Source organism: Oncorhynchus gorbuscha, linkage group LG01 (genome assembly GCF_021184085.1).
Source record: "Oncorhynchus gorbuscha isolate QuinsamMale2020 ecotype Even-year linkage group LG01, OgorEven_v1.0, whole genome shotgun sequence".
NCBI classification, from domain to species: Eukaryota; Metazoa; Chordata; class Actinopteri; order Salmoniformes; family Salmonidae; genus Oncorhynchus; species Oncorhynchus gorbuscha.
In genome coordinates, this window is record NC_060173.1 from 30954516 (window position 1) to 30978898 (window position 24383).

At 41.5% G+C, this 24383-nt stretch overlaps 2 protein-coding genes across 2 annotated transcripts in view; both read right to left on the reverse strand.

The window, feature by feature from the left end:
* The window catches only part of mapk8ip2 (mitogen-activated protein kinase 8 interacting protein 2), a 119405-nt gene extending 107973 nt beyond the window's left edge, over positions 1-11432 (reverse strand). Inside the window, exon 1 of the mRNA XM_046360245.1 lies at positions 10982-11432. Coding sequence (XP_046216201.1) covers positions 10982-11046 — 65 coding nt within the window. The 5' untranslated portion in view covers positions 11047-11432. The remainder of the gene's footprint in view (positions 1-10981) is intronic.
* A 991-nt stretch (positions 11433-12423) lies between these two features.
* On the reverse strand, positions 12424-18042 carry LOC124004813 (zona pellucida sperm-binding protein 3-like). Its single transcript, XM_046313664.1, has 8 exons — positions 17489-18042; positions 17075-17193; positions 16497-16600; positions 16131-16308; positions 13575-13761; positions 13309-13391; positions 13034-13134; positions 12424-12536 (listed from the first exon to the last, which is right to left on the reverse strand). Exons 1-8 carry the CDS (start codon positions 17978-17980, stop codon positions 12475-12477), a joined length of 1326 nt encoding a protein of 441 aa, XP_046169620.1. The 5' UTR covers positions 17981-18042; the 3' UTR covers positions 12424-12474.
* Between the last annotated feature and the right edge of the window lie 6341 nt (positions 18043-24383).

Genomic DNA, 24383 nt, shown 5'->3' on the forward strand with positions numbered 1-24383 from the left:
ATTTACCTTGGCTTCTACTGCATTGAGCTGAGCTGACAAGGTGAAAATCTGTCGTTCTGCCCCTGAACAAGGTAGTTAACCCACAGTTCCTAGGCAGTCATTGAAAATAAGAATGTGCTCTTAACTGACTTGCCTAGCTAAATAAAAGGTATTTAAAAAAGTAATAATAATATATTTTTTTTTTTAATAAATCGGAAATCGGCGCCCATAAATACCGATTTCCGATTGTTATGAAAACTTTAAAATCGGCCCTAATTAAATCGGCCATTCCGATTAAATCGGTCGACCTCTAATTGAGGTAGCTTATTATAATGCTTACCCAATAAAAATCACCAATTTGGAACATCATCGCACACATTTTTAGCTACACATCATGAAATTTGTTGAGACAAATTACAGACTGTAGCCTAAATAGAAAAATAGAACTCAATTGATTGAACATGAAATATAATTCAATATGATTGAAATAGGCCTATAACCTACTGTACATATTTTAATGTAGTCATCTCGGTTTTCATTTGAAGCATATTTTTTATACGTCACTTGTTTGTATGAATTGAGAAGACATTGGCAGTACTTGTAGTCAACTTTGTTCTGAAGTTATCGGCAGTCACATAGAATCACATGATTTATCGGTCTCTATGTTTAAAGTGCAACATTAATAACGATGGTTTTGGGAAACAGCTCAGAGATTTAACAAAGCTCCTACGAAGGTTCTAATTATGAACTTCGCCTTAAGATGCTCTTGGGAAACCAGGTCCAGAGCAGTTCCTTCGCCTCCATGTTCTCATCTGTAGCCGTCTCCACTGCTCAACTCAATGCGAATGTTCAACTGTCAGGGTTGCTGTCTGGTGGAATCTAAAGAGTATGTGTTGGTCTTTTGAAAAAAGGTCAAGGAGGGGTATGTGACTGAGGTACAAAGCAATCTACCCATGTGTGCTTTATCTCAGTCTCTCTCAATCAGGCACACAGAGAGACATGTGCATGCCCCCGCACAAACACACTTTCTGGTCTGGAGGACATCTACTACCTCAGGAAACATAGCCAAATGAAAACACATGATTTTATTCATGTGAGTGGGGACCATCTTTGTGCTTATGGCATGTCGATATCCATGGCTGAGTCTGATAACATTGGATGTCATATTAAAATGAATTCATTTGTAGGAGGACTTTTCAATAAGAACCCATTCTGATATAATTCTGAGGCTTGCGCAAAAGCGAATAGAAATAAACCATTAAAAAAAAGGATTACGATCTTACTGATGCAACTGAATCATGAAGGATTACTCAAAAATGACCCATTTGGAAATGGGAAAGTAAAGGAAAAAGAACACACAAACAAAACATGTTATTTCAGTTACCATCATTGATATGGTCATTCTTTAATGCAATATAGGGTGAGAATGAGAGAGAAAGAAAGAAAAATTAAGAGATGAGGAGGGGGCAACTCTTAGTCTAAAATGTGTGTTTTTATTTAAGCCTCTTATACTCTGTGGCAGTATCCTGCTCTGGAGAATGCCTCCCCACCTACCCTCCCTCTGCTCCACCCTTCCCCCATCCCAGTATCCAGCTGGCTTCAAAGGAGCAGAATGTAAAAAAGAGATCATATTGAAATAGCTACCCAAAGAGGCAAGGGGTTATCAATCCTCAATCACACTGCAATCATAGAGAATAGAAACTACAAAAGGAGAGAACCAGAGTCTCGCATATAAAGATCATACTGTACACACATCCAAATAGAGATATGAGTGAGTGAGTGAGTGAGTGAGTGAGTGAGTGAGTGAGTGAGTGAGTGAGTGAGTGAGTGAGTGAGTGAGTGAGTGAGTGAGTGAGTGAGTGAGTGAGTGAGTGAGTGAGTGAGTGAGTGAGTGAGTGAGTGAGAGAGAGAGAGAGAGAGAAACATTTGAAGGTGTTCATATGTATTTAGGTACACTATTCAGTACTCACATTTGTGGAAACATTTCCTCTGGTGGTTATGGTTTATATCCCAGGGTCAGTGCTTAATTTGAGCCGGATCCTGTCGGAACAGGATACGGCACCTCTCGGATTTGACTTTGTGTGTTCCGGCACCTATTGGCCCAGATCCGGTATCTCCCGCGGCATTATTTATTCATTATTTCACTGTTCGCACTGTAGACATTCTAATAAAAGCGATCAATATTAAATCAATTTGCCTCGTTATTTCTCCCGATCCCCAGAAAGACCATCATCTAAAAGCCTTGTGATTCTTCTCTGTAATCATCCTATCCAGCCACTCTGATTCCAGACCTGCTCTCTTATTTGTACATAGAGGTTATGGGGAGGGCCAGTGGGGTAAGTATCTGATCTTGACACAGGTGGTGGTCAGCTAGTGAAGAGGTCCTACGTAATCACATTATGTAGCCTAGTCTAGTTGTCTCCCTACTGCATTTGAATCATGGAAAAGACAAATAAAAAAAATTATGAGAAAAGGCAATCGAGCTTGACTCCAAAAATACAGATGTTGAATCTAACCCAGAATGAGTCAGAGAACTGTCAGTGCCGGAGGAGAGGAGTGAGGGGCAAACTGTTCCTGATGGCAATGCGAATCCCGCCAGTTCAGCATCACCACGAGCTCCCGAGTAGTGCAGTGATCTAAGGCACTGCATCTCAGTGCTAGATCCTGGCCTGCATCACAACCGGCTGTGACCGGGAGTCCCATAGGGCTGCACGCAGCTTAGGAGAGGGTTTGCCTGGTGTAGGCCGTAATTGTAAAATAATAATTTGTTCTTAACTGACTTGCCTAATTAAATAAAGGTTTGATGAAGTGCTCAGAGCAGGTGCAATTTGCAGTTCAAGACCAAGCAAATGTATAACCCCTGGCTTGTAACGCAGAATTCAAAGTTGGGCTGCACAACATGCAAAAAGGTAGGGAGATTTGGTCTAGAAACGACTGGAGGGATTAAACTAGCAAAAGAGTAGGTGGAATGTACAGTAAATCAACATCCTAAGCATCAGATGTAAAACAACAAGAAAGAGCCCTCAGAAAAAGGTTTTGAAGATGCCTGAACCAAGGAGCATCTCAAGGCAGCAAGCGTTGCAGACATGCCTATAGGACACCCAGGTTAACAGGCTAAATGAAAAAATTAATTGACAATACAGCCAGAGTCTTCAGAACAGCCTTTAGGAGGCATCACAGCCTCATGCTCATCTCATGGCTTTGAGCAAGAAGTTAACACTCAGGAGTTAAATGGACTTGACATGGGGAGAGTCATTGTGGGAGGTTTTGAAAACAAAGGTAGGATTTTTTTCCCTTTACCTTCACGTCACAGAACAAGTTTGTAATCTCAAGTTTGTAAGCTTCATATTATCACATACTGTATGCAGGAGGCCTATATATTCTCATATTTGCTTGTTCTGCTGTAACCTACATTGATGTATTTTATTTGAAGTTATATTCCGATATTGTGATATTTATTATACTGCTTCATTGATGTCATGACAACGATATGACATTGGGGTCTTGTAAGCCCCACAGCGGTATGTGTGGATATGGTGGGTGTTCTGCAGTGTCATCTAAAAATGTTGTTGTACCTTGATGTCATGACAACGATATGAAATCGGGGTCTTGTAAGCCCCACAGCTGTATGTGTGGATATGGTGGGTGTTCTGCAGTGTCATCTAAAAATGTTGTTGTACCTTGATGTCTCGAAAATTAGGCTACAAGAAATTCAGACTTGCATAAGCCCTGCAGCTATACTCAAGTATGTGCATATGTCTAAAATACTTTGAATGAATCAGCACCTTGGAGAGTTTCACCACCATAGATAGTAGGCTACTTGGCTGCTACGTTGTGTTTGACACAATGTTTCTCAATGTGTCCCGGTACCTAAGAGCTGCCCCGGATACCCCCCCACCACCATGTGTTTGTTTTTGCCTCACCATATGTTCCGGGACCTCCCGATTTACAAATTAAGCACTGCATAGGGTATGTATTTGGAGGTTATGTAAGATAGATTACTGACCGTAGGCTACTGCACAAATACACCACTGGCTAGGGTTGCAAGATGTCGATAACATTCCCCAAATTCCCCGGGTTTCCAGAAATCCTGGTGGGAAGATTCCCAAATATCCTGCTTATTCCCTCCTGTTTCCAGGACCTTCCGATCAAGATTACTGGAAAAGCAGATAGCTCATGCAATACACTTACACAAACACACATGTATACAAATGCAAACATGTGAACATCAGATCTAAAATATATGGCATATACTCACAGCAAAAACACTAGCACACACATACACTCTCTCACATACATTCAGGTAAACACGCATGCGCACACACACACACAAAATCAAGACTGCTGTGTCATAAGATCCCTCCATTTATCATAGTGATTTAGTTAGCAGATTGTGTGTGCTTAACCATATCCTCATATATTGGAGAACAGACCTCTCCTGTAGTATATTAATCAACAGTACTCAGTCAGGGCACACACACACACACACACACACACACAGCCTCTTCTGAAGTATGGTCATCCACAGTCAATAACACTATCTGATTTTGGTTCAGCTCAAACAGTTCTTATTGGTTAGCCCTACAGTGTTGTTATTGACCAGTGGATGAACTGCAACACTAAAATTGTATTTTAACCATGCAAAGAAAGAAAAGGAAAGAAGAGAAACAATAAATGATCTCACCGAGCAGTAATAGCAAAATAATTGCAACCAAGCTGCCACCATCTGGAGTGAAAGTATTATTTCCTGTTTTGAAAGGAACAAGGGGGAGACAATCCTGTGGCCATCATTTAGTCCCGAAACAGCACTGCCATCTCTCTCTCTTTCTCTCTGTCACTCTCTCTTTGCAGCGCTTTCTTTCCCACACACACCTGCCACATCCTATTTACTGAGGCCTCTACTGTTTCCCGTTCCCCTTTCTCAGTCAATTGTGGTTGTCATTTGTTCTTATGGTGTTTTATTTTCACCCTCCTCTCATGACGTGGGGCCCTGTCCGGTATCTCTGATTGGTCTGTATCTTCTTGTCTGGACCTCAAGGTCGTTCCCAATGTTATTTACATAAGCCAGTGGTTGGTTAGCATTAGTCCCAATGAGCAGTAGAGCCTGGGAGGGTAAGGATGGAAGGGCTAGGAGCTAGGATCAATTTATCTGGTAATGGGATTGAATTCTAGCTACAATAGCTCGCAAATTCTGAGAGTGGATTCTTGAGCTATCAATTATCTGAGAGGAGCGCAACTCCACTCAGGATTCCAGAACTCCATTCAGGAGGAGCTGCCATAGAATGAACCATAGAATACATTTACATTTACATTTAAGTCATTTAGCAGACGCTCTTATCCAGAGCGACTTACATAGTGAATAGTCCTGTGTATGCTCCTAAATTCTAATCGTCATAGAATGCACACCTTTCAAAGGACGACCATGTCTATTTTCCAAGGCCTTATGTTCCCTCAAACTATGTTTCCTCAGCCCTTTTATTATTTATTTTAATTCCACCTTTATTTAACCAGGCAGGCCAGTTGAGATCAAGTCTTCATTTACAACTGTGACCTGGCCAAGATAAAACAAAGCAGGGCAACAAAAACAACAACACAGAGTTACACATAATACAATATAAAAATCTATGTACAGTGTGTGCAAATGTAGAAGATTACGGAGGTAAGAAAATAAATAGGCCATAGAGGCTAAATAATTACAATTTAGCATTAACACTGGCGTGATAGATGTGCAGATTATGATGTGCAAGTAGAGATACTGGGGTGCAAAAGAGCAACAACAAAAAAATAACAATATGGGGATGAGGTAGTTGGGTGGGCTATTTACAGATTTGCTGTGTACAGGTATAGTGATCGGTAAGCTGCTATGACAGCGGATGCTTAAAGCCCTGTTTCCTCCGGTTCTATCTTCGAAACCAGGGGTCGAGGGGGCGGAGGGTGGGTAATGAAATGCACACGTTATACAAATGTTGATTGGTGAGTTGATCCACTGTTGCATGATGGAACAGAGATGTGCAGTATTTCAGTTACATGTTTTTGAAATAAGTATTTTAATTACTTTTAAGTATATTATCATTTGTATTTCACTGGCCTGAAATACAATGTAATGTATTTTGTAATAAGTTACACTATTTCAAAATATAAAATACCTTTCTATACCATTTGTATAGCATCTCACAATTTCGTGGCCCCTATCACTCCAAATATACTGCATTGGTGTCCGAAGTGTGATGGCATTATGGTGTGATAAACGTGTCTGCTAAATGACCAAAATGTTATGCGAAAATAAACACATTAAATACAAATTATTTGGCCAGTTTTTATTGAAATTAGTTCAGTGGGTACTGAGGGAACATAGGGCTGAGGGAACATAGGGCTGAGGGAACATAGGGCTGAGGGAACAAAGGTTAAGGGAACACAGGGCTGAGGGAATAAGGGCTGAGGGAATAAGGGCTGAGGGAACACAGGGCTGAGGGAACACAGGGCTGAGGGAACACAAGGTTAAGGGAACACAAGGTTAAGGGAACACAAGGCTGAGGGAACATAGGGTTGAGGGAACATAGGGCTGAGGGAACATAGGGCTGAGGGAACATAGGGCTGAGGGAACATAGGGCTGAGGGAACATAGGGCTGAGGGAACTCAAGGTTGAGGGAACACAAGGCTGAGGGAACACAAGGCTGAGGGAACACAAGGCTGAGGGAACACAAGGCTGAGGGAACACAAGGCTGAGGGAACACAAGGCTGAGGGAACATAGGGCTGAGGGAACATAGGGCTGAGGGAACATAGAACCTCTCCCTCTCACCTCACTCTCACTCATTTCTTATGTAAGAATGAAAAATCCCAGTTCAGTTCAGGTTGGAACACATGATCTACAATAATACATGTGCTACAGTATGGCTTTCTGGATGTTATAGAGCAGTGGTTCCCAAACTGTTTATAGTCCCTTCAAACATTCAACCTCGAGCTGCGTACCCCCCTAGCACCAGGGTCAGCTCACTCTCAAATGTTGGTTTTTGCAACCATTGTAAGCCTGCCACACACACACTATACAATACATTTATTAAACATAAGAATGAGTGCGAGTTTGTCACAACCCAGCTCGTGGGAAGTGACAAAGAGCTCTTATAGGACCAGGGCACAAATAATAATAATAATCAATAATTTTGCTCTTTACTTAGCAATCTTACTGCTGGGTTCTGAGAATATGAAATATCCATATTTATGTCACAGAGAGAGGGTAATGTATAACGTTTACATGATGTCAGGATACGTTATTGTTAGCCATCAGGGATCCAATGGGAGGGATCCTCTGGGAGGAGAAGAGACAGTCTGGTACCAGGCACCATGACAGTCGTGTGTTGAGTGCAGTGAAGTGATCACGAGGCAGGCATTGATAAGGGGAGAGAGCCATGGATTAGTGATGGAGGGGGGGGTTGAGATCGGGGGTCGAGATCAGGTCAGGTCACGTTAAGGCAGAAATAAAAGTTTATGGCCTGCATCACTAAGTTTCCTGCCTAGCAGTAAAGAACGATGTTTGTACAGATGTGTAGGAGGAGACTCAGACTATGAGGAAGGGTTAAATATCAATGCTTGTGTGAAAATGTCTTGTTTTCATGCAGCTGTATTGATCCTCTATGAAGAATTCAACTTGATTTAGCTTTCATAGTGTCCGTAGAGTTTTTTACTCTGAGAATTAGAATCTAACAGTATAAAACCATAAATTGTGAATAACTCACCACAGGTTAATGAGAAGGGTGTGCTTGAAAGGATGCACATAACTCTGCACTGTTGGGTTGTATTGGAGAGAGTTTTAAATCATTTTCTACACAGTCTGTGCCTGTATTTAGTTTTCATTCTAGTGAGGGCCAAAAATTCACTCTCACATAGGTACGTGGTTGCAAAGGGCATCAGTGTCTTAACAGCATGATTTGCCAAGGCAGGATACTCTGAGCGCAGCCCTATTGTCACATTCGTTATAATGAGTGGACCAAGGCACAGCGTGCGTAGAGTTCCACATATTTATTAAGGTGAAACTTCAAAGAATACAAAGAATAACCGAACGTGCAGTTCGTAGCGCACATTGGCACTAGACAAAATAATAATCCCACAAAACAGGTGGGAAAAGGACCACACTAAGTATGATCCCCAATTAGAGGCAACAATTATCAGCTGTCTCCAATTGGGAACCATACACCAACATAGAAATTAAAGACTAGAACACCCCCTAGTCACACCATGACATAAAACACCATAGAGAACCCCGAGGGCTCTCTATCGTCAGGGCGTGACACCTATTCCAAAATCTGGCAGTGGCTTCTGATTAAATTACATTTTCACAGAACTGCTTGTTGCAATTTCGATGAGGCTCTCTTGTTCAGATATCGGTAATTTGACTGGAGGCGGGGCATGAAAGGGATAACGAATCCAGTTGTTTGTGTCTTCCGTTTCAGGAAAGTAACTGCGTAATTGCGCACCCAGCTCACTCAGGTGCTTCGCTACATAGCATTTGACATTGTCTGTAAGCTTGAGTTCATTTGCACACAAAAAAAATCATACAATACACCTAACCTGTATGTTGTCCTTGTTAATGCAGACAGAGAAGAGCTCCAACTTCTTTATTATAGTCTCAATTTTGCCCAACACATTGAATATAGTTGCAGAGAGTCCCTGTAATCCTAGATTCAGATCATTCAGGCGAGAAAAAAACAACGTGAGAAACTCATCATCATGCAAGCGGTCAGACAAGTGAACATTATTGTCAGTAAAGAAAACTTTAAGCTTGTCTCTCAATTTAAAAAAATGTGTCAATACTTTGCCCCTTGATCACCAGCACACTTCTGTATGTTGTAAAAGCATTACATGGTCGCTACCCATATCATTGCATAATGCAGAAAATAGAGTTCAGGGGCCTTGCTTTAACAAAGTTACCATTTTCACTGTAGTGTCCAAAACGCCTTTCAAGCTGTAAGGCATTTTCTTGATGGATGCTGCAGTGTACCCAAGTGGCGTCGGGAACAACTGCTTGCACGCATGTTACCACTCCACTATGTCTCCCTGTCATGGCTTTTGTGCCATCAGTACAGATACCAACACATCTTGACACTCCCAAGGTCCATTTTATGTCACACAGCTGTCCAGTACTTAAAAAATATCCTCTCCTGTTGCCCTGGTTTCCAGTGGTTTGCAGAAGAGGATGTCATCCTTAATTGACCCCCCATAAACGTAACGGACATATACCAGGAGCTGTGCCAGGCCCGACACATCTGTTGACTTATCAAGCTGTAACGCATAGAATTCACTGGCCTGTATGCGAAGCAGTAACTGTTTCAAAACATCTCCTGCCATGTCACTGATGCGTCGTGTAACAGTGTTGTTTGATGAAGGCATCGTCTGTATAGTTTTTGTTGGCCTTTTCCCCCAGCATTGTCCCAGCCATATCCGCAGCAGCAGGAAGAATGAAGTCCTCCACAATAGTATGGGGCTTGCCTGTCCTAGCCACTCGGTAGCTCACCATATAAGACTCTTCTAGCCCCTTCATAATAATGGTATCTGTTGCTTTTATACATGTCTTACTACTCGAAAGTCACCTTAATTCTCGCTCAAAAAACTCCTGTGGCTTATTTTTCAAATTGGCAAACGGAATGAGCAACAGCTAAGTTTGGCTATATACGAACTGTTAGTGGAATTCCTGCGAGAAAGTAACGGTTAATGTGGTTGGATTATAATTATTTGACCAGGCTACCTGTATTTGACATTGTGTTATTATTTTGCTGAACACTAGATGGTTTTATTTTTTATTTCTTTTGTAGTGAAGCGAGGCTACTTAGGTGAGAAAACCTTACCCAAATGTATAGACCCTTTGGAAAATATAAATGGACTGCTTGAAAATGTGAAGATTCTTTATTTTTAAAAACACTTTTTTTTACGTGAATCACATTTTTATTTGGTGTTACCCCCCACAGCACTGCACGTACCCCAGTTTGGGAATACAGTACCATATGATTCTGCAAATTGAATTCATTAAAATAATAACTAATATTAGAGTCATATCCATAACTAAATCTGATCATCCAAAAACAAGGAATATTATCATAATCTGTAACATTTATCTTCCCATTATCATCCACAGCCATTACTGTATTTTGTTATATTATGTTCAATTAGAGAGAAGAAATGTTATTTACTTGATCAATAAGCTGTTTTTTTAACTTATGGCATTGGCAACAGCCTAGCAGTTTCAATGTTTCACGTTTTATTATCACGTGCACAGGATACTGCAGGTCATGATAGTAGTGACGGCTTCTGCCTCCAGCTATCATCTCTAAGAATGAGTCAAATCTAGCGATGCCTGACAGCCAGACAATCCACATAGTGTACCGCACACAGTTAAGCTTATATCTACACCAAACCATGAGCACAGACGTGAAGTGTCAACCTATCCAATCCAATGAACAATAGGGGGATATGCATTTTGTGGCTACTGATATTAAACAAAACGTGTCAGCAACAGCTCAGCACCCATTTCGAGCTATGCTTATCTCAACAGGGCGTGGGTCTCACCCCCCCTACCTCTGAGGTAATTGATTCAGAGAGAGAATGCGGCCTACCAGCAAGGCAAATGACGTGACCGCCACAAATCAATGGCTTGTCCTTTGTGACCATTCCTCCTCTCTCTTTTGCTCTGAAACGCAGTTATGTTGTGTGTAGCTGAAGGGTATTTTTAATACAAACTCACCATGCGAGAGACAAAGACAAAGCCGAAACCAACACAGCATCAGCTATACGCAATGCGCGCAGTCCTAGACCTATTTAGACGTAGAGCAGCATCATCAGCTTCCGATAATCATGCTTTCCGTTTCTGGGTGATAACACAATGCTATAATATCAACAGAACTGATAACTGGTACACATACTGTAGCGACCCTGTGTTTATAGGTGTGAATATCGACTCTGTCACAGAGATACCCGCTCTTCATTGCTCCGTGGGCGGGTTTGTTGTCTTACCTGCAGCCTGGAGGAGTGAGGGAGTGGAAGGTGGAGAGGGAAAACATCTCAGCCCTGTCCGCCATCTTCCTCCAAAAACGGCTCAATGTGACTGCAGAGAATAACAGAGGGAGCAGTCCATTCACAACCACGGAGCGCGCGACAGACGGACACAGTCACGGACAGACCCGTTTCTTTCGCTCTCCCTCCCTCTATCCTACCGCCACGCTGTTACAGATCCCCCTGGCCTCGATCTAGTCAAATCAGATACGCGTACTCAGCATCACCATCACATTTGCCTTGAGCTGCTATCCACTCTACAGCCCGGAAGCGGCAGAGAAAAAGAACAACACTGCGGTAATCACACAAAAAAGCCCTATCTTTTCCCGATGCCGCCAGACCAGCCACACACCCGCAGTCCGCTGCCTGCCTTGCCAAATGTCTGCCGCTGTGATGATGCCTGTGACACGAAGCGGAGGTGGGCCAGCGGTGCAGAGAGGGAGGGGCAGGCAGGGAGGAGGGGGTATTGGTACAGACAGCAGAAAACATGCTTTTCCATTCAAGGTCAAACACAGATTATAGCAACAAAGCATATTAAATGGTCCTGTCAGGTGATTGGAGGTACTGGAGAGGGTGGGTGGTAGCCTATGCATGTGATAAGATATTTAACCTCCTGCTAAGGGTTCCATAGAGCACCATAAAAGGACAGGCAGGATTGCTATTTAATAACACAAAAAATGTGGATTGTCTTAACTGCCATACAATACTTGTTTGTGAAAGCTTTGCCATGAATTGTTGCTGAAAACTGTAGTTTGGCAAAGCTGTGATTGCAGGGAATAGACCTATATGTTAGCTCAATAATACCGCCATTGACAATGGGGATTGGGCTGTTTGTCTCATCGACACTATAAATGCCATGAGGAGTTGTTCAGTTGCTTGGGTGCTGAAATATAATTATAGTATTCCGCCCCATGTGGTCAAACTAAGCATTTACCGATTAGGGAAAGGACCAAAATGACCCAGCACTTCAAGGAGATCCACCACGTGTGGGTGCCCTAACACCTCAGATTATTTGTCTGGTCTTGTTCAAAAAAAGTTTAAAATAACACCCTGTTTTCCTTTATACACTTCTTTCCTTCCAACATACATTTACACATTAGGCTCATAAAAATTATCTAAGGTCATCCCTTTATACTAATCTGAGAGCATATGTTTGTAACATTGGATAATAGGCTACAAGGAAACTTAATCAAGCAGACAAATGTAACATCAGCATTATTATGGTCTAATATGGTATATGTTATGAGCATAATAATAAGTGACTTTTGGAAACAGAGTTGTGGATTTGATTAATAGGCCTAGGTCTTTTTTATCTGTTCAGCACCTAAACTAGTGCATGGCTTTAGTTTTTAATTCATTGGTGCATAACATCAACAGCAGGAATGAAGACACAGACGATGATGAACCATCAACTTTGTTTATTTCAATGGGCATGCCAATGGCAGGGTCTGAATTTATTGGTCAACCTTTTCCGAGATAAAGATGGGACCAAGCTGAACATCTCCCTCCCATATATCTGAAAAGAGAGCAGATACAAGAACAGGAGGGTAATTACACATATCCAAAAGTAGCCTTCAGCAGCTGGACAATACAAAGACAGCTAGGTTAAGAACATCAATATCCACTCACTGTTTATCTGCTCTCAAAAGTTACCTTTATTAATCATTCTTTTAGTGGTGAATAAAACACTTTCAAAAATTGATTTTAGGAGCAGCAAACAGTAAGCAGATATTGACCTTTCATATATTCAAACATTCTCTGCAAGTAATAATAAATATAATAATAATAAAATATAATATATGCCATTTAGCAGACGCTTTTATCCAAAGCGACTTACAGTCATGTGTGCATACATTCTACGTATGGGTGGTCCCGGGGATCGAACCCACTACCCTGGCGTTACAAGCGCCATGCTCTACCAACTGAGCTACAGAAGGACCTACATATGATTATGATTGAGGTTTCCACATTGTTGTTATCTTAAAAAGCAGACCTTTGTTGCCTCATACGTACTTGCTGGTTTTTGATGCTGAGTGGTATCGCGTCCCTTCCTGTTGCTACAGGTGGAGTCACAGCAGCCACACACTCCATCATTCCCACCAGCCTCCCTCCACCTGTTAACAAACTGCAGCTTTAGGGCTACATTCGATCAAACCAGCATTGCAGTATTGACGTAACATAAATATACCTTTCATGTATTGCATAACATATGCTGTGTCATCAAGTATGAACATTTATTTCATTAATGTAACATGTATTTGACCCAGGTGTAGAACGTACACACTTACGTATTAATGAAAGAGCAGGCCTTGTACTCATAATCAATGGGGAACGCGATTGTGGTTGCCTTCAGGTGACAGGTAAGGAAGATCTGTTGGGATTTACCAAGAACAGGGCCATTGTAACAATTAAAGCATAGGATAAATACACAATTTTCAAAAATGATGTCTCATGATATGTTTCCGTGTTATTTGTTAGTATTATTTCTGCTTGTCTGCATACTTGCCCTGTGAGGGATAAATAAAGTAGTATTGAACTGAATGAATTAACTCACCATGTCGAGCGTAGCGGGAAAATCTGCAGCAAGCTGAGAAGGTATCTTTGTTTTCTGCGGAATAATTGGGTCACTCCCCTTCTGACTCTGGAACCTGAAAGCCTCCAACTGGAAATACAGCTTGTAGTCTGCAGAACGAGGCATGAACTGGGAGTGGGAACCTGTCATTTTGGCATCGATCAGACACCTATGGGGGCACAGATGTTGCAAGGGAAGGGGGAGGGGCAGGCCGTGGCAGGGTAAGCTTTAGCTGGGCTCACATTTAACAACATGACAGTCAGTGCACTCATTAAACTGCCCTGGTTGCCCGCACAACTCAAGCATAGGCATTAGATGTTGCCTCAGTCAAGGTTGCTCATCACACTTGCACAGTTAGGGCCGGTTTCCTGGACAGATCTTAAATTACATCACAAATAGGATTCTTACATTAATCCAGAATAAAAAAACTTCAGATGACTGTTTTCTAGATCTAGATCGTGGAGTCCTTGATCGTGTGTCCCTGCTCAGACGTTGAATGCATCAACCAATAACAGATTGCTATAACATATGATGTGGTTAGCTGATATGTAAAATACCTATCCAGACATTGTAACATCTAGTATGCGTCAGCAACGTCTGAGCAGGGGAACATGACTCTTGACAGAGGCTGTGTTAACAGAGTCAGCCCAATTCTGATCTAACACCCAATTATTGGCAAATGAGCTGATCTGATTGGTCAAAAGACCAATTAGTGGATAAAGATCAGACCTGTGCTGCATGTGTAAACGCAGCATAATTAGATGCACTATGTGAAGGTGGTTATGATCTGAGGTTGCTTCAGAAGCATCGTATGGACCACAAATATTCAAGCATTGTATGTATGAGCACAGACTGGAGCAAACAATCAAAATAAAACAATGCAGAAGATAAAAGCAAACATTGAAAATGATTGCAGTTAATAAAATAATACCCCATAACAATATTATTTTGCAACAGAAAGCCAAGTTTGGACAACCATTTCATGCAAGTGAAATTAGTTACCTAATTCTGCCACCAGTTGCATTAAGTACTGCAGTGCATCTCCTCCTCATGGACTGCACCAGATTTGCCAGTTCTTGCTGTGAAATGTTACCCCACTTGGACCAAGGCACCTGCAAGTTCCTGGACATTTCAGCACGAATGGCCCTAGGCCTCACCATCCGATCCAACAGGTCACAGACGTGCTCAATGAGATTGGGATCCAGGCTTTTCGCTGGCCATTGCGAAACACTGACATTCCTGTCTTGCAGGAAATCATGCACAGAACGAGCAGTGTGGCTGGTGGCATTGTCATGCTGGAGGGTCATGTCAGGATGAGCCTGCAGGAAGGGTACCCACATGAGGGAGGAGGATGTCTTCCCTGTAACGCACAGCATTGAGATTGCCTGCAATGACAACAAGCTCAGTCCGTTGATGCTGTGACACACCGCCCCAGACCATGGTGGACCCTCCATCTCTAAATCGATCCCGCTCCAGAGTACAGGTCTCAGTGTAACGCTCATTCCTTCGACGATAAACGCGAATCCAACCATCACCCCTGCTGAGACAAAACCGCGACTCGTCAGTGAAAAGCACTTTTTGCCAGTCCTGTCTGGGCCAGTGACGGTGGGTTTGTGCCCATAGGCGCGTTGTTGCCAGTGATGTCTTAGGACCTGAGGACCTGCCATACAACAGGCCTACAAGCCCTCAGTCCAGCCTCTCTCAGCCTATTGCAGACAGTCTGAGCACCGATGGAGGGATTGTGTGTTCCTGGTGTAACTCGGGCAGTTGTTGTTGCCATCCTGTACCTGTCCCGCAGGTGTGATGTTTGGATGTACCGATCCTGTGCAGGTGTTGTTACACGTGGTCTGTCAATGCGAGGACGATCCGTCCTGTCTACCTGTAGCGCTGTCTTATGCTTCTGACACTACGGACATTGCAATTTATTGCCCTGGCCAAATCTGCAGTCCTCATGCCTCCTTGCAGCATGTCTAAGGCACATTCACGCAGATGAGCAGGGACCCTGGGCATCTTTCTTTTGGAATTTTTCTGAGGCCTCTTTAGTGCCCTAAGTTTTCATCACTGTAACCTTAATTGCCTACCGTCTGTAAGCTGTTAATGTCTTAACGACCGTTCCACAGGTGCATGTTCATTAATTGTTTATGGTTCATTGAGCAAGCAGTGTTTAAACCCTTTACAATGAATATCTGTGAAGTAATTTGGATTTTTATGAATTATCTTTGAAAGACAGGGTCCTGAAAAGGGGATGTTTCTCTTTTTGCTGAGTTTATATTGCCATTGACACAGTGCATTTTTCTGAAGTTAAACCTGCCTCCTTCTTGGTTTAGCTTATACCCTCACTTAGACCTGGACTAGCTCAAATTTTATTTCTAGAAATCAGACTGTTAATTCCAGATTAGTTTGGGACTATTCTAAACCATGTTTGAGAAATAACATGTTCATCAGTCCAGTTTAAAATATCATTTAAATCCAAGATTAGGCTTAATCTATGTCCACGAAATCACCCCTAGTGTTGACTGAACCCTCTCCCTTACTTACCCATGATTCTCAATGAAGGCGTATCTGGGATTGGCGTTTATGTTGGGTTCCAGGGTGGCCACACAGCTGTCCACAAAGATACGCAGGGGAACGTGGAAGTACTGCATGACAGAGGCCTCGATGTTTACCATATCACCCAACACGTACATGTTACCGGCCCTCTCATACTGCCAGTCAGCTGCCAAGAGAAGTTGTAACATTACATTTGCGTACTCCTGGTCTAAAAAGTACACTCAATTAAGAGTTTCAATAGAACTCGGTGGAGAATCTCCACTGAAAGTTATTTTAGTCCATGAAAAGTCAAAATCTGGGTCCGGGAAATTGGCTTTTTAGTGTGGACTCTCTCTACACTGCATCTTTACTCACCAGTCATGAGCCTCATGGAGAAGTACAGGAGTTCCTCTGCATACTTAGCAGCGGAGAAAGGGGTCCAGGTTGGGATCAGGGCCAGGCTGCTCACATTGTGTTTCCTGGAGGAGAGAGACATTGTTTTACAAATGTTTTTTATGCATGTGTTGTACGTCTGTATAGGAATCACCATACCTGTTTTTAATATTAATTGTGTTTTAAACTAAGAAGCCAAATAAATGTCCATGGGTGTGGTGAAAGTATGATCACTTTAATGGTAGTGAAGCAGTGTAGTCCCCGGGGGTACTGTATTCACATGCAACTAGAGACTCAATTCAATCAAACCTGCATTCTAATATATATATATATATATATATATTAGAATGCAGGTTTGATTGAATTGAGTTTACCCAATACTGCTAGTGGGTTGGGGCTACCCTGGCTTATTTCCTGAAATACTTCAAGTCTGCTTGATTTATCTTATACTACATGCTGGGTGGACAGGATTGGTACTTCTGGAACTGTTTCATTAGTTCCGTTGTGGCAGGCAAGCTAAATCAGTCTGTACTATTTGGACCTAGGTCTGCTCCTCCCACCTTGGATAGTGGCACTCAATATTGATCATCGCTTCATTTGTCCTGATGAGGGGGGTGTTTGCCAGAGGTTTGGGTTTGTAATATAGAGTGAAGATGTAGATGAGGGAGTTGGTAGTCATCTGAGAAACAATCACAACAATGTTAATACATTCACAAATGTAATTAAAATAGACCAATTTACTGTGGAAAGGACGTGAGATTGTGAGGAATGTGAGATTTTTTTTATCCAACCATTTGTTCAGGTAAATTGACAACTAATTGCCATGTACAATAATGCCCTACATATAATATAAATACCGGGGCTTGTATTTGTTTTGCCACTTAGCACTCATTTGGAGTTATCATTTTTACTTTTACTTTTCAAATAATATAAATACAGTTCATTACTATCATTATCATCATTATAATACGTACCCTTAGCTGGCTGCCACATGACTGCAGCGGAGACTCAAAGATGAGCACCTGGTTGACATTGTCGAATCCAGACATAGGGCAGTCTCCCAAAGTGAGGTCTTCTAGCTGGATCAACTGGCCGATCCCCAGCAGGTCATGCTTCGCTTCCACGTGGACCATGTTCTCCCTGCACTCAGCCCTCACTGAATTGGCAGCCACAGGGGTTCTCGCCTCTGAGCCTCCAATAATCTTGGGCTCTGGCTTTGGGTCCAGAGGATAGGTCCAATCCAATGGTGTGTCAAACTTCTGCTTGGCCTGGGTTTGGTCTTTTGGTGGGGGCCTGGGTTTCTGATACGGTGGTTGCTGAGGCTGCTGAGGCTGCTGGGGTGGCTGACGAATGGGTTTGAAGGGTTGCTGCACTGGTTTACTGAAAGGTGGCCAACTCTGAGCAACACACAGACAGCCAAGCATGGCCACTGCCACGAGACAAACTACACTCCACTTCATCGCCATGGCTTCACAATAAGAATTGATCAGCAATGTTCACTGGATGCTGTGAAGAGTATGAAGGAGATGTGGCCAGTTTTATAACGGATTGAGCGTTGTTTACTTATTGGAAACCCGCCCCCTCCTCATTTGAACATTCCCTATTAGCTCTCAGGAGTCAAGGTTTTAGCCAATCAAATGCTGTGGCTGATGGTCCTTTAATAGCAGACTATTCAAAGCAACTTCTTAATACCAAAAATGTTATGTTATATTATATATTATCAAAGTTTCAAGAATTTTGTTGTTAAAAAAAAGCTTTTTCATCAGAAATAAATGCTTTTGGGTACCTTTATATGTGTGTTTGCTACATTTACTTGATATATAGATGCCACAAATGTATTTTTTTATTAAAATGTTACTTATGTGTCACATTTGATCGTCTTTCGACATATTTTTCTGTTTAAGAGTTCTCTTATTTGTAAGGTGGATACAGTATATAGCGTTTTGCAAAAATAATATATAGTGTAATTATGATATATTATATATGAACATATACAAGTCCATATTATGATTAGATTAAAGAAACGCAATAACCTTTCATTCATTCTTAAAGAGAAACTTCTGGTTGCAATAATTTGAGATGTATTTATTGAATGGAAAAATAGATTTTTCCACACCTGAAGTCATGTACTTTCACATGGGGGTAGATTAAGTGAACGCGAAGCAGACTGCATGGGTGAATGACCTCTCACACTGTGTATACTTGCAAAATTGACATTTATTGACATGCTGCGTGTCGGTCAGTAAGACCTCTGTCAAGGCCACAGTCGAACACACACAAGATCAACACAGGAGGCTGCCCATTGGGCACAAACTGGTTGAATCAACGTTATTTCAATGTAATTTGTCAACATATTGAGACATGGGGTCTATGTGGAAAATACGTTGGATTTGCAAAAAGTAATCAACTTAAACTGTTGTTTTGAGGGTTAAATTTAAACCACAGAATTATGCCTCGTTAAATAAAAAATGTGTTTAAAAATGTCATCATCATACCCAATTTTCATTTTTTTTCAGCCTACGTTTCGTTTTCAGGTTTGGGTTTCATTTGAATGTTACCAACCACCTGAATGGCATTGTTTATTGATTAGAAACAGATGAAAATGTATTCCTCTTCGTGACTGAGATAAGCCAAACAGCCTTGTCTCCATTTAACCATCTGAGCCATGGAGCAAATACAAATAGAGGGTGCAAACTACCCTCAATTCTCAGGCAGACTACCCAAGCTTTTTTTACCAGACAATTATCATAATCCATTGGATAATTTGTCAGTTTTCACTTATCTTTTACTCGTCTGTATAAAGAAAATATACAATGAGTGTACAAAACATTAAGAACACCTGCTCTTTCCATGACAAAGACTGACCAGGTGAATCCAGGCAAAATCTTTAACCCCTTACTGATGTCACTTATTAAATTGACTTCAATCCGTGTAGATAAAGAGGAGGATACAGGTTAAAGAAGGATTGTTAAGCCTCGAGACAATTGAGGCATGGATTGTGTATCTGTGCCATTCAGAGTGTGAATGGGCAAGGCAAAATATTTAAGTGCCTTTGACATCCAGCCAACTTGGGCCAGCATCCCTGTGGAACGCTTTCGACGCCTTGAAGAGTCCATGCCCCGACGAATTGAGGCTGTTCTGAGGGCAAAACTCAATATTGGGAAGATGTTTTGCAAACCCGCTCCTCCCAGTGACCCAAGATGGTTTTGACCACTTGATTTTTGCTTCACAACATGCTTCAATACTTTGCTTGATGTAATGTTAGCTAGAAACCACAAGTGTCTTGACGGCCGTTTCTTATAGCCTTTAGCCGTACCCTTATCCTACTTCTCCTCTGTTCCTCTGGTGATGTAGAGGTTAATCCAGGACCTGCAGTGCCCAGCTCTACTCCTTCTCCCCAGATGCTCTCATTTGTTGACTTCTGTAACCGTAAAAGCCTTGGTTTTATGCATGTTAACATTAGAAGCCTACTCCCTAAGTTTGCTGTATTCACTGGTTTAGCATATTCTGCCAACCCGGATGTCTTAGCCATGTCTTAATCCTGGCTTAGGAAACCACCAAAAACCCTGAAATTTCCATCTCTAACTATAACATTTTCCGACAAGATAGAACTGCCAAAGGGGCGGTGTTGCAATCTTCTGCAGAGATAGCCTGCAATGTTCTGTCTTACTATCCCGGTCTGCACCAAAACAATTTGAGATTCTACTTCTCAAAATTCCCCTTTCCAGAAACAAGTCTCTTTCCAGAAACAAGTGCCCTGGACATCATATGTGAATTGATTGACCCCATCTATCTTCTGAGCTTGTGCTACTAGGTGACCTAAATTGGGACATGCTTGAAGCTAGGGGGCACAATTTTTATTTTTGGGAAAATAACGTTCCCAAAGTAAACGGCCTATTTCTCAGGACCAGATGCTAGAATATGCATGTAATTGACAGCTTAGGATAGAAAACACTCTAAAGGTTCAAAACTGTAAGAACATTGTCTGTGAGTATAACAGAACTGATATTGCAGGCGAAAGCCTAAGACAAATCCAATCAGGAAGTGACTCATATTTTGAAACCGTTGTGTTCCTATGCATCCCTATTGGCCATTGAAAGGGATATCAACCAGATTCCTTTTTCTACGTATTCCCTAAGGTGTCTACAGCCTTTAGACATAGTTTCACGCCTTTATGTTGAAGAATGAGCGTAAAGGACCACATTGCATAAGTGGTTCTTGCGTAAAAGACAGAGGTAGCCATTTTTCCTCTCGGTCCTACTGAAAAGCCAATTGTCCCAGTTGATATATTATCAAATAGATACTTGAAAAACACCTTGAGGACTGATTATAAAAAACATTTGCCATGTTTCTGTCGATATTATGGATATAATTTTGATTTTTTTTCAACGTTGTCGTGACCGCTATTTCCGGTGGATTTCTCAATAATGTGACAAACAAATGGAGGTATTTTGGGTCTAAGAATTATCTTTATGGAACAAAAGGAACATTTGCTGTCTAACTGGGAGTCTCGTCAGTGAAAACATCCGAAGATCATCAGATAAATCATCAGGTAAATGGTTCATTTGATTGCTTTTCTGATTTTCGTGACCAAGCTTCCTGCTGCTAGCTGGACATAATGCTATGCTAGGCTATCGATAAACTTACACAAATGCTTGTCTTGCTTTGGCTGTCAAGCATAATTTCAAAATCTGAGATGACAGGGTGATTAAAAAAGGCTAAGATGTGTTTCATTATATTTCACTTGTGATTTCATGAATATGAATATTTTCTAGTAAGATTATTTGGCCGTTGCGCTATGCTAATTAGTGTACCTTCTCCGCTATGCAATCTGATTTCCATAGTTTTACCCTACTGATGATGTGTTGTTGCACACACTCAATGTCCTAAACGATATAATAACCGCCATCGATAAGAGACATTACTATGCAGCCGTATTCATCGACCTGGATAAGGCTTTCGACTCTCTTTCGACTCTGTCAATCACAACATTCTTTTGTGTGATTCTTTAGTGGTCCTTCTGTAGCTCAGTTGTTAGAGCATGGCGCTTGTAACGCCAGGGTAGTGGGTTTGATTCCCGGGACCACCCATACGTAGAATGTATGCACACGTGACTGTAAGTTGCTTTGGATAAAAGCGTCTGCTAAATGGCATATATTATTATTATATTATTTTTGGCAGACTCAACAGCCTTGGTTTCTCAAATGATTGCCTCACTTAGTTCACCAACTACTTCTCCGATAGAGTTCAGTGTGTCAAATCGGAGGGCCTGTTGTCCGGACCTCTCTATGGGGGTACCACAGGGTTCAATTCTCGGGCCAACTCTCTTCTGTGTATACATCAATGATGTCGCTCTCGCTGCTGGTGATTCTTTGATCCACCTCTACGCAGATGACACCATTCTGTATACTTCTGGCCCTTCTTTGGACACTGTTAACGAACCTCCAGATGAGTTTCAATGCCATACAACTCTCCTTCCGTGGCCTCCAACTGCTCTTAAATCCAAGTAAAACTAAATGCATGCTCTTCAACCGATCGCTGCCCAAACCTGCCCGCCCGTCTAGCATCACTACTCTGGACGGTTCTGACTTAGAATGTGTGGACAACTACAAATACCTAGGTGTCTGGTTAGACTGTAAACTCTCCTACCAGACTCACATTAAACATTAAACATCCTCAATCCAAAATTAAATCTAGAATCGGTTTCCTATTTCGCAACCTTCACTCATGCTGCCAAACATACCCTCATAAACCTGACCATCCTACCGATCCTCGACTTCGGTGATGTCATTTACAAAATAGCCTCCAACACTCTACTCAACAAATTGGATGCAGTCTATCACAGTGCCATCCGTTTTGTCACCAAAGCACCATATACTACCCACCACTGCGACCTGTACGCTCTCATTGGCTGGCCCTCGCATAATACTCATCGCCAAACCCACTGGCTCCAAGTCATCTTTAAGTCTTTGCTAGGTAAAGCCCCGCCTTATCTCAGCTCACTGGTCACCATAGCAGCACCCACCCGTAGCATGCGCTCCAGCAGGTATATCTCACTGGTCACCCCCAAAGCCAATTTATCCTTTGACCGCCTCTCCTTCCAGTTCTCTGCTGCCAATGACGGGAACGAACTGCAAAAATCACTAAAGCTGGAGACTCGTACCTCCCTCACTGGTTAAGCACCAGCTGTCAGAGCAGCTCACAGATCACTGCACCTGTACACAGCCCATCTGTAAATAGCCCATCCAATCTACCTCATCCCCATACTGTATTTATTTATTTATTTATCTTGCTCCTTTGCACCCCAGTATCTCAACTTGCACATTCATCTTCTGCACATCCTACTATTCCAGTGTTTAATTGCTATATTGTAATTACTTTGCCAACATGACCTATGTATTGCCTTACCTCCTTTATCCTACCTCATTTGCACATGCAAATCTTCTACTGTATTAGTGATTGTATGTTTGTTTAGTCAGTGTGTTGTTGTATGTGTCGAACTGCTTTGCTTTATCTTGGCCAGGTCAAAGTTGCAAATGAGAACTTGTTATCAACTAGCCTACCTGGTTAAATAAAGGTGAAATAAAAATAAATAAAAAATTGGATTCTATCATTTCACTTCCCCTGTGAGAACCATGCATACAGGCTGACATGGCTTTGCTGTAGTGCAGCCTGCCAGCAGCCTACCCACCAATGGTGCACCATGTCCATTACAATGTAGAAAAACACACATCAGCTACTGTATCTTTCAATAGTTATCCATATTACCGGAGCTTAATCTCATTCTTTCTAACTTTTTGCGTGACGTACTTGCGGACACAATTTATGAAAGATGCCAAAACCTTGGAGTTAAAAATAGATGGCAAAGTCAAAGATAGGCCAGTGGTTTCTATCTGTGGCAAAGTTTTAAATCAATGCATATGACAAATCCAGCTCCAGAACCAGCCATTGAGCCAACTGGTTAATCTTTTGTATACGGTATAGTAAAAAAACAAAATACAGTAACACTAGATAACATTAGCTAGCTAGATAAGGTTAGCATGCTATCTAGCTACACTGACAGCTATAAGTGCCCTATTTGTGGATGTTTATCAACTCCATGTGGAAATTCCCACACACAATTCACAAATATGTATAATCAGCCTTCACCATTCTTCGGGGGTGAAACCTAAAAGTGCATTTCCTCTCTATGACAGGAAATTACGTTGAAATAGTGGCAGCTTCTTCCTTTAATTTCAGTTTGTCTACAAATGAATAATTGTTATGTTTGATTCATATCTCCATCTCAACCAAAAATCTAAAATGTATAAAACAAAATCAAATCAATGTTTAAATGCACTTTAAATAAAGGTTGATTTGGTTTAGTCCTATTCTTTAAATGTTGATATTTGGTTGTGATGTCAACCAAACACAATTCATTATTATGTTTGTAATACGGTTAATAGCCTAAAGTTAAGGCTATGTTGCAAACTAATATAACAGTACTTATTCAACCGAGTAACACATCCATCGCTCCATTTTGAGAATACTGTTACTTCATAAAGTATTTCATACACCTTGACTTATTCTGCATGTTGTTGTGTTACAGCCTGAATTCAAAATGGATTAAATATGAAACTTTTTTTAACCATCTACACACAATACCACATAATGACAAAGGTAAAACATGTTTGCAAATGTATTTCTAAATTAAATACAGAAATATCTGATTTACATAGGTATTTACAAACCTGAGTCAATACTTTGTAGAAACACCTTTAATATAATAATAATATATGCCATTTAGCAGACGCTTTTATCCAAAGCGACTTACAGTCATGTGTGCATACATTCTACGTATGGGTGGTCCCGGGGATCGAACCCACTACC

Bases quoted from the DNA above. Each gene is read 5' to 3' on its own strand.
- LOC124004813 (XM_046313664.1), bottom strand. From the start codon at position 17,980: ATGGCGATGAAGTGGAGTGTAGTTTGTCTCGTGGCAGTGGCCATGCTT. The intron at 17,194-17,488 runs GTACGTATTATA...ATTGTTTCTCAG, and splicing joins CATGTGGCAGCCAGCTAAGG to ATGACTACCAACTCCCTCAT. The intron at 13,762-16,130 runs GTAAGTAAGGGA...GTGCCCCCATAG, and splicing joins GCCTTCATTGAGAATCATGG to GTGTCTGATCGATGCCAAAA.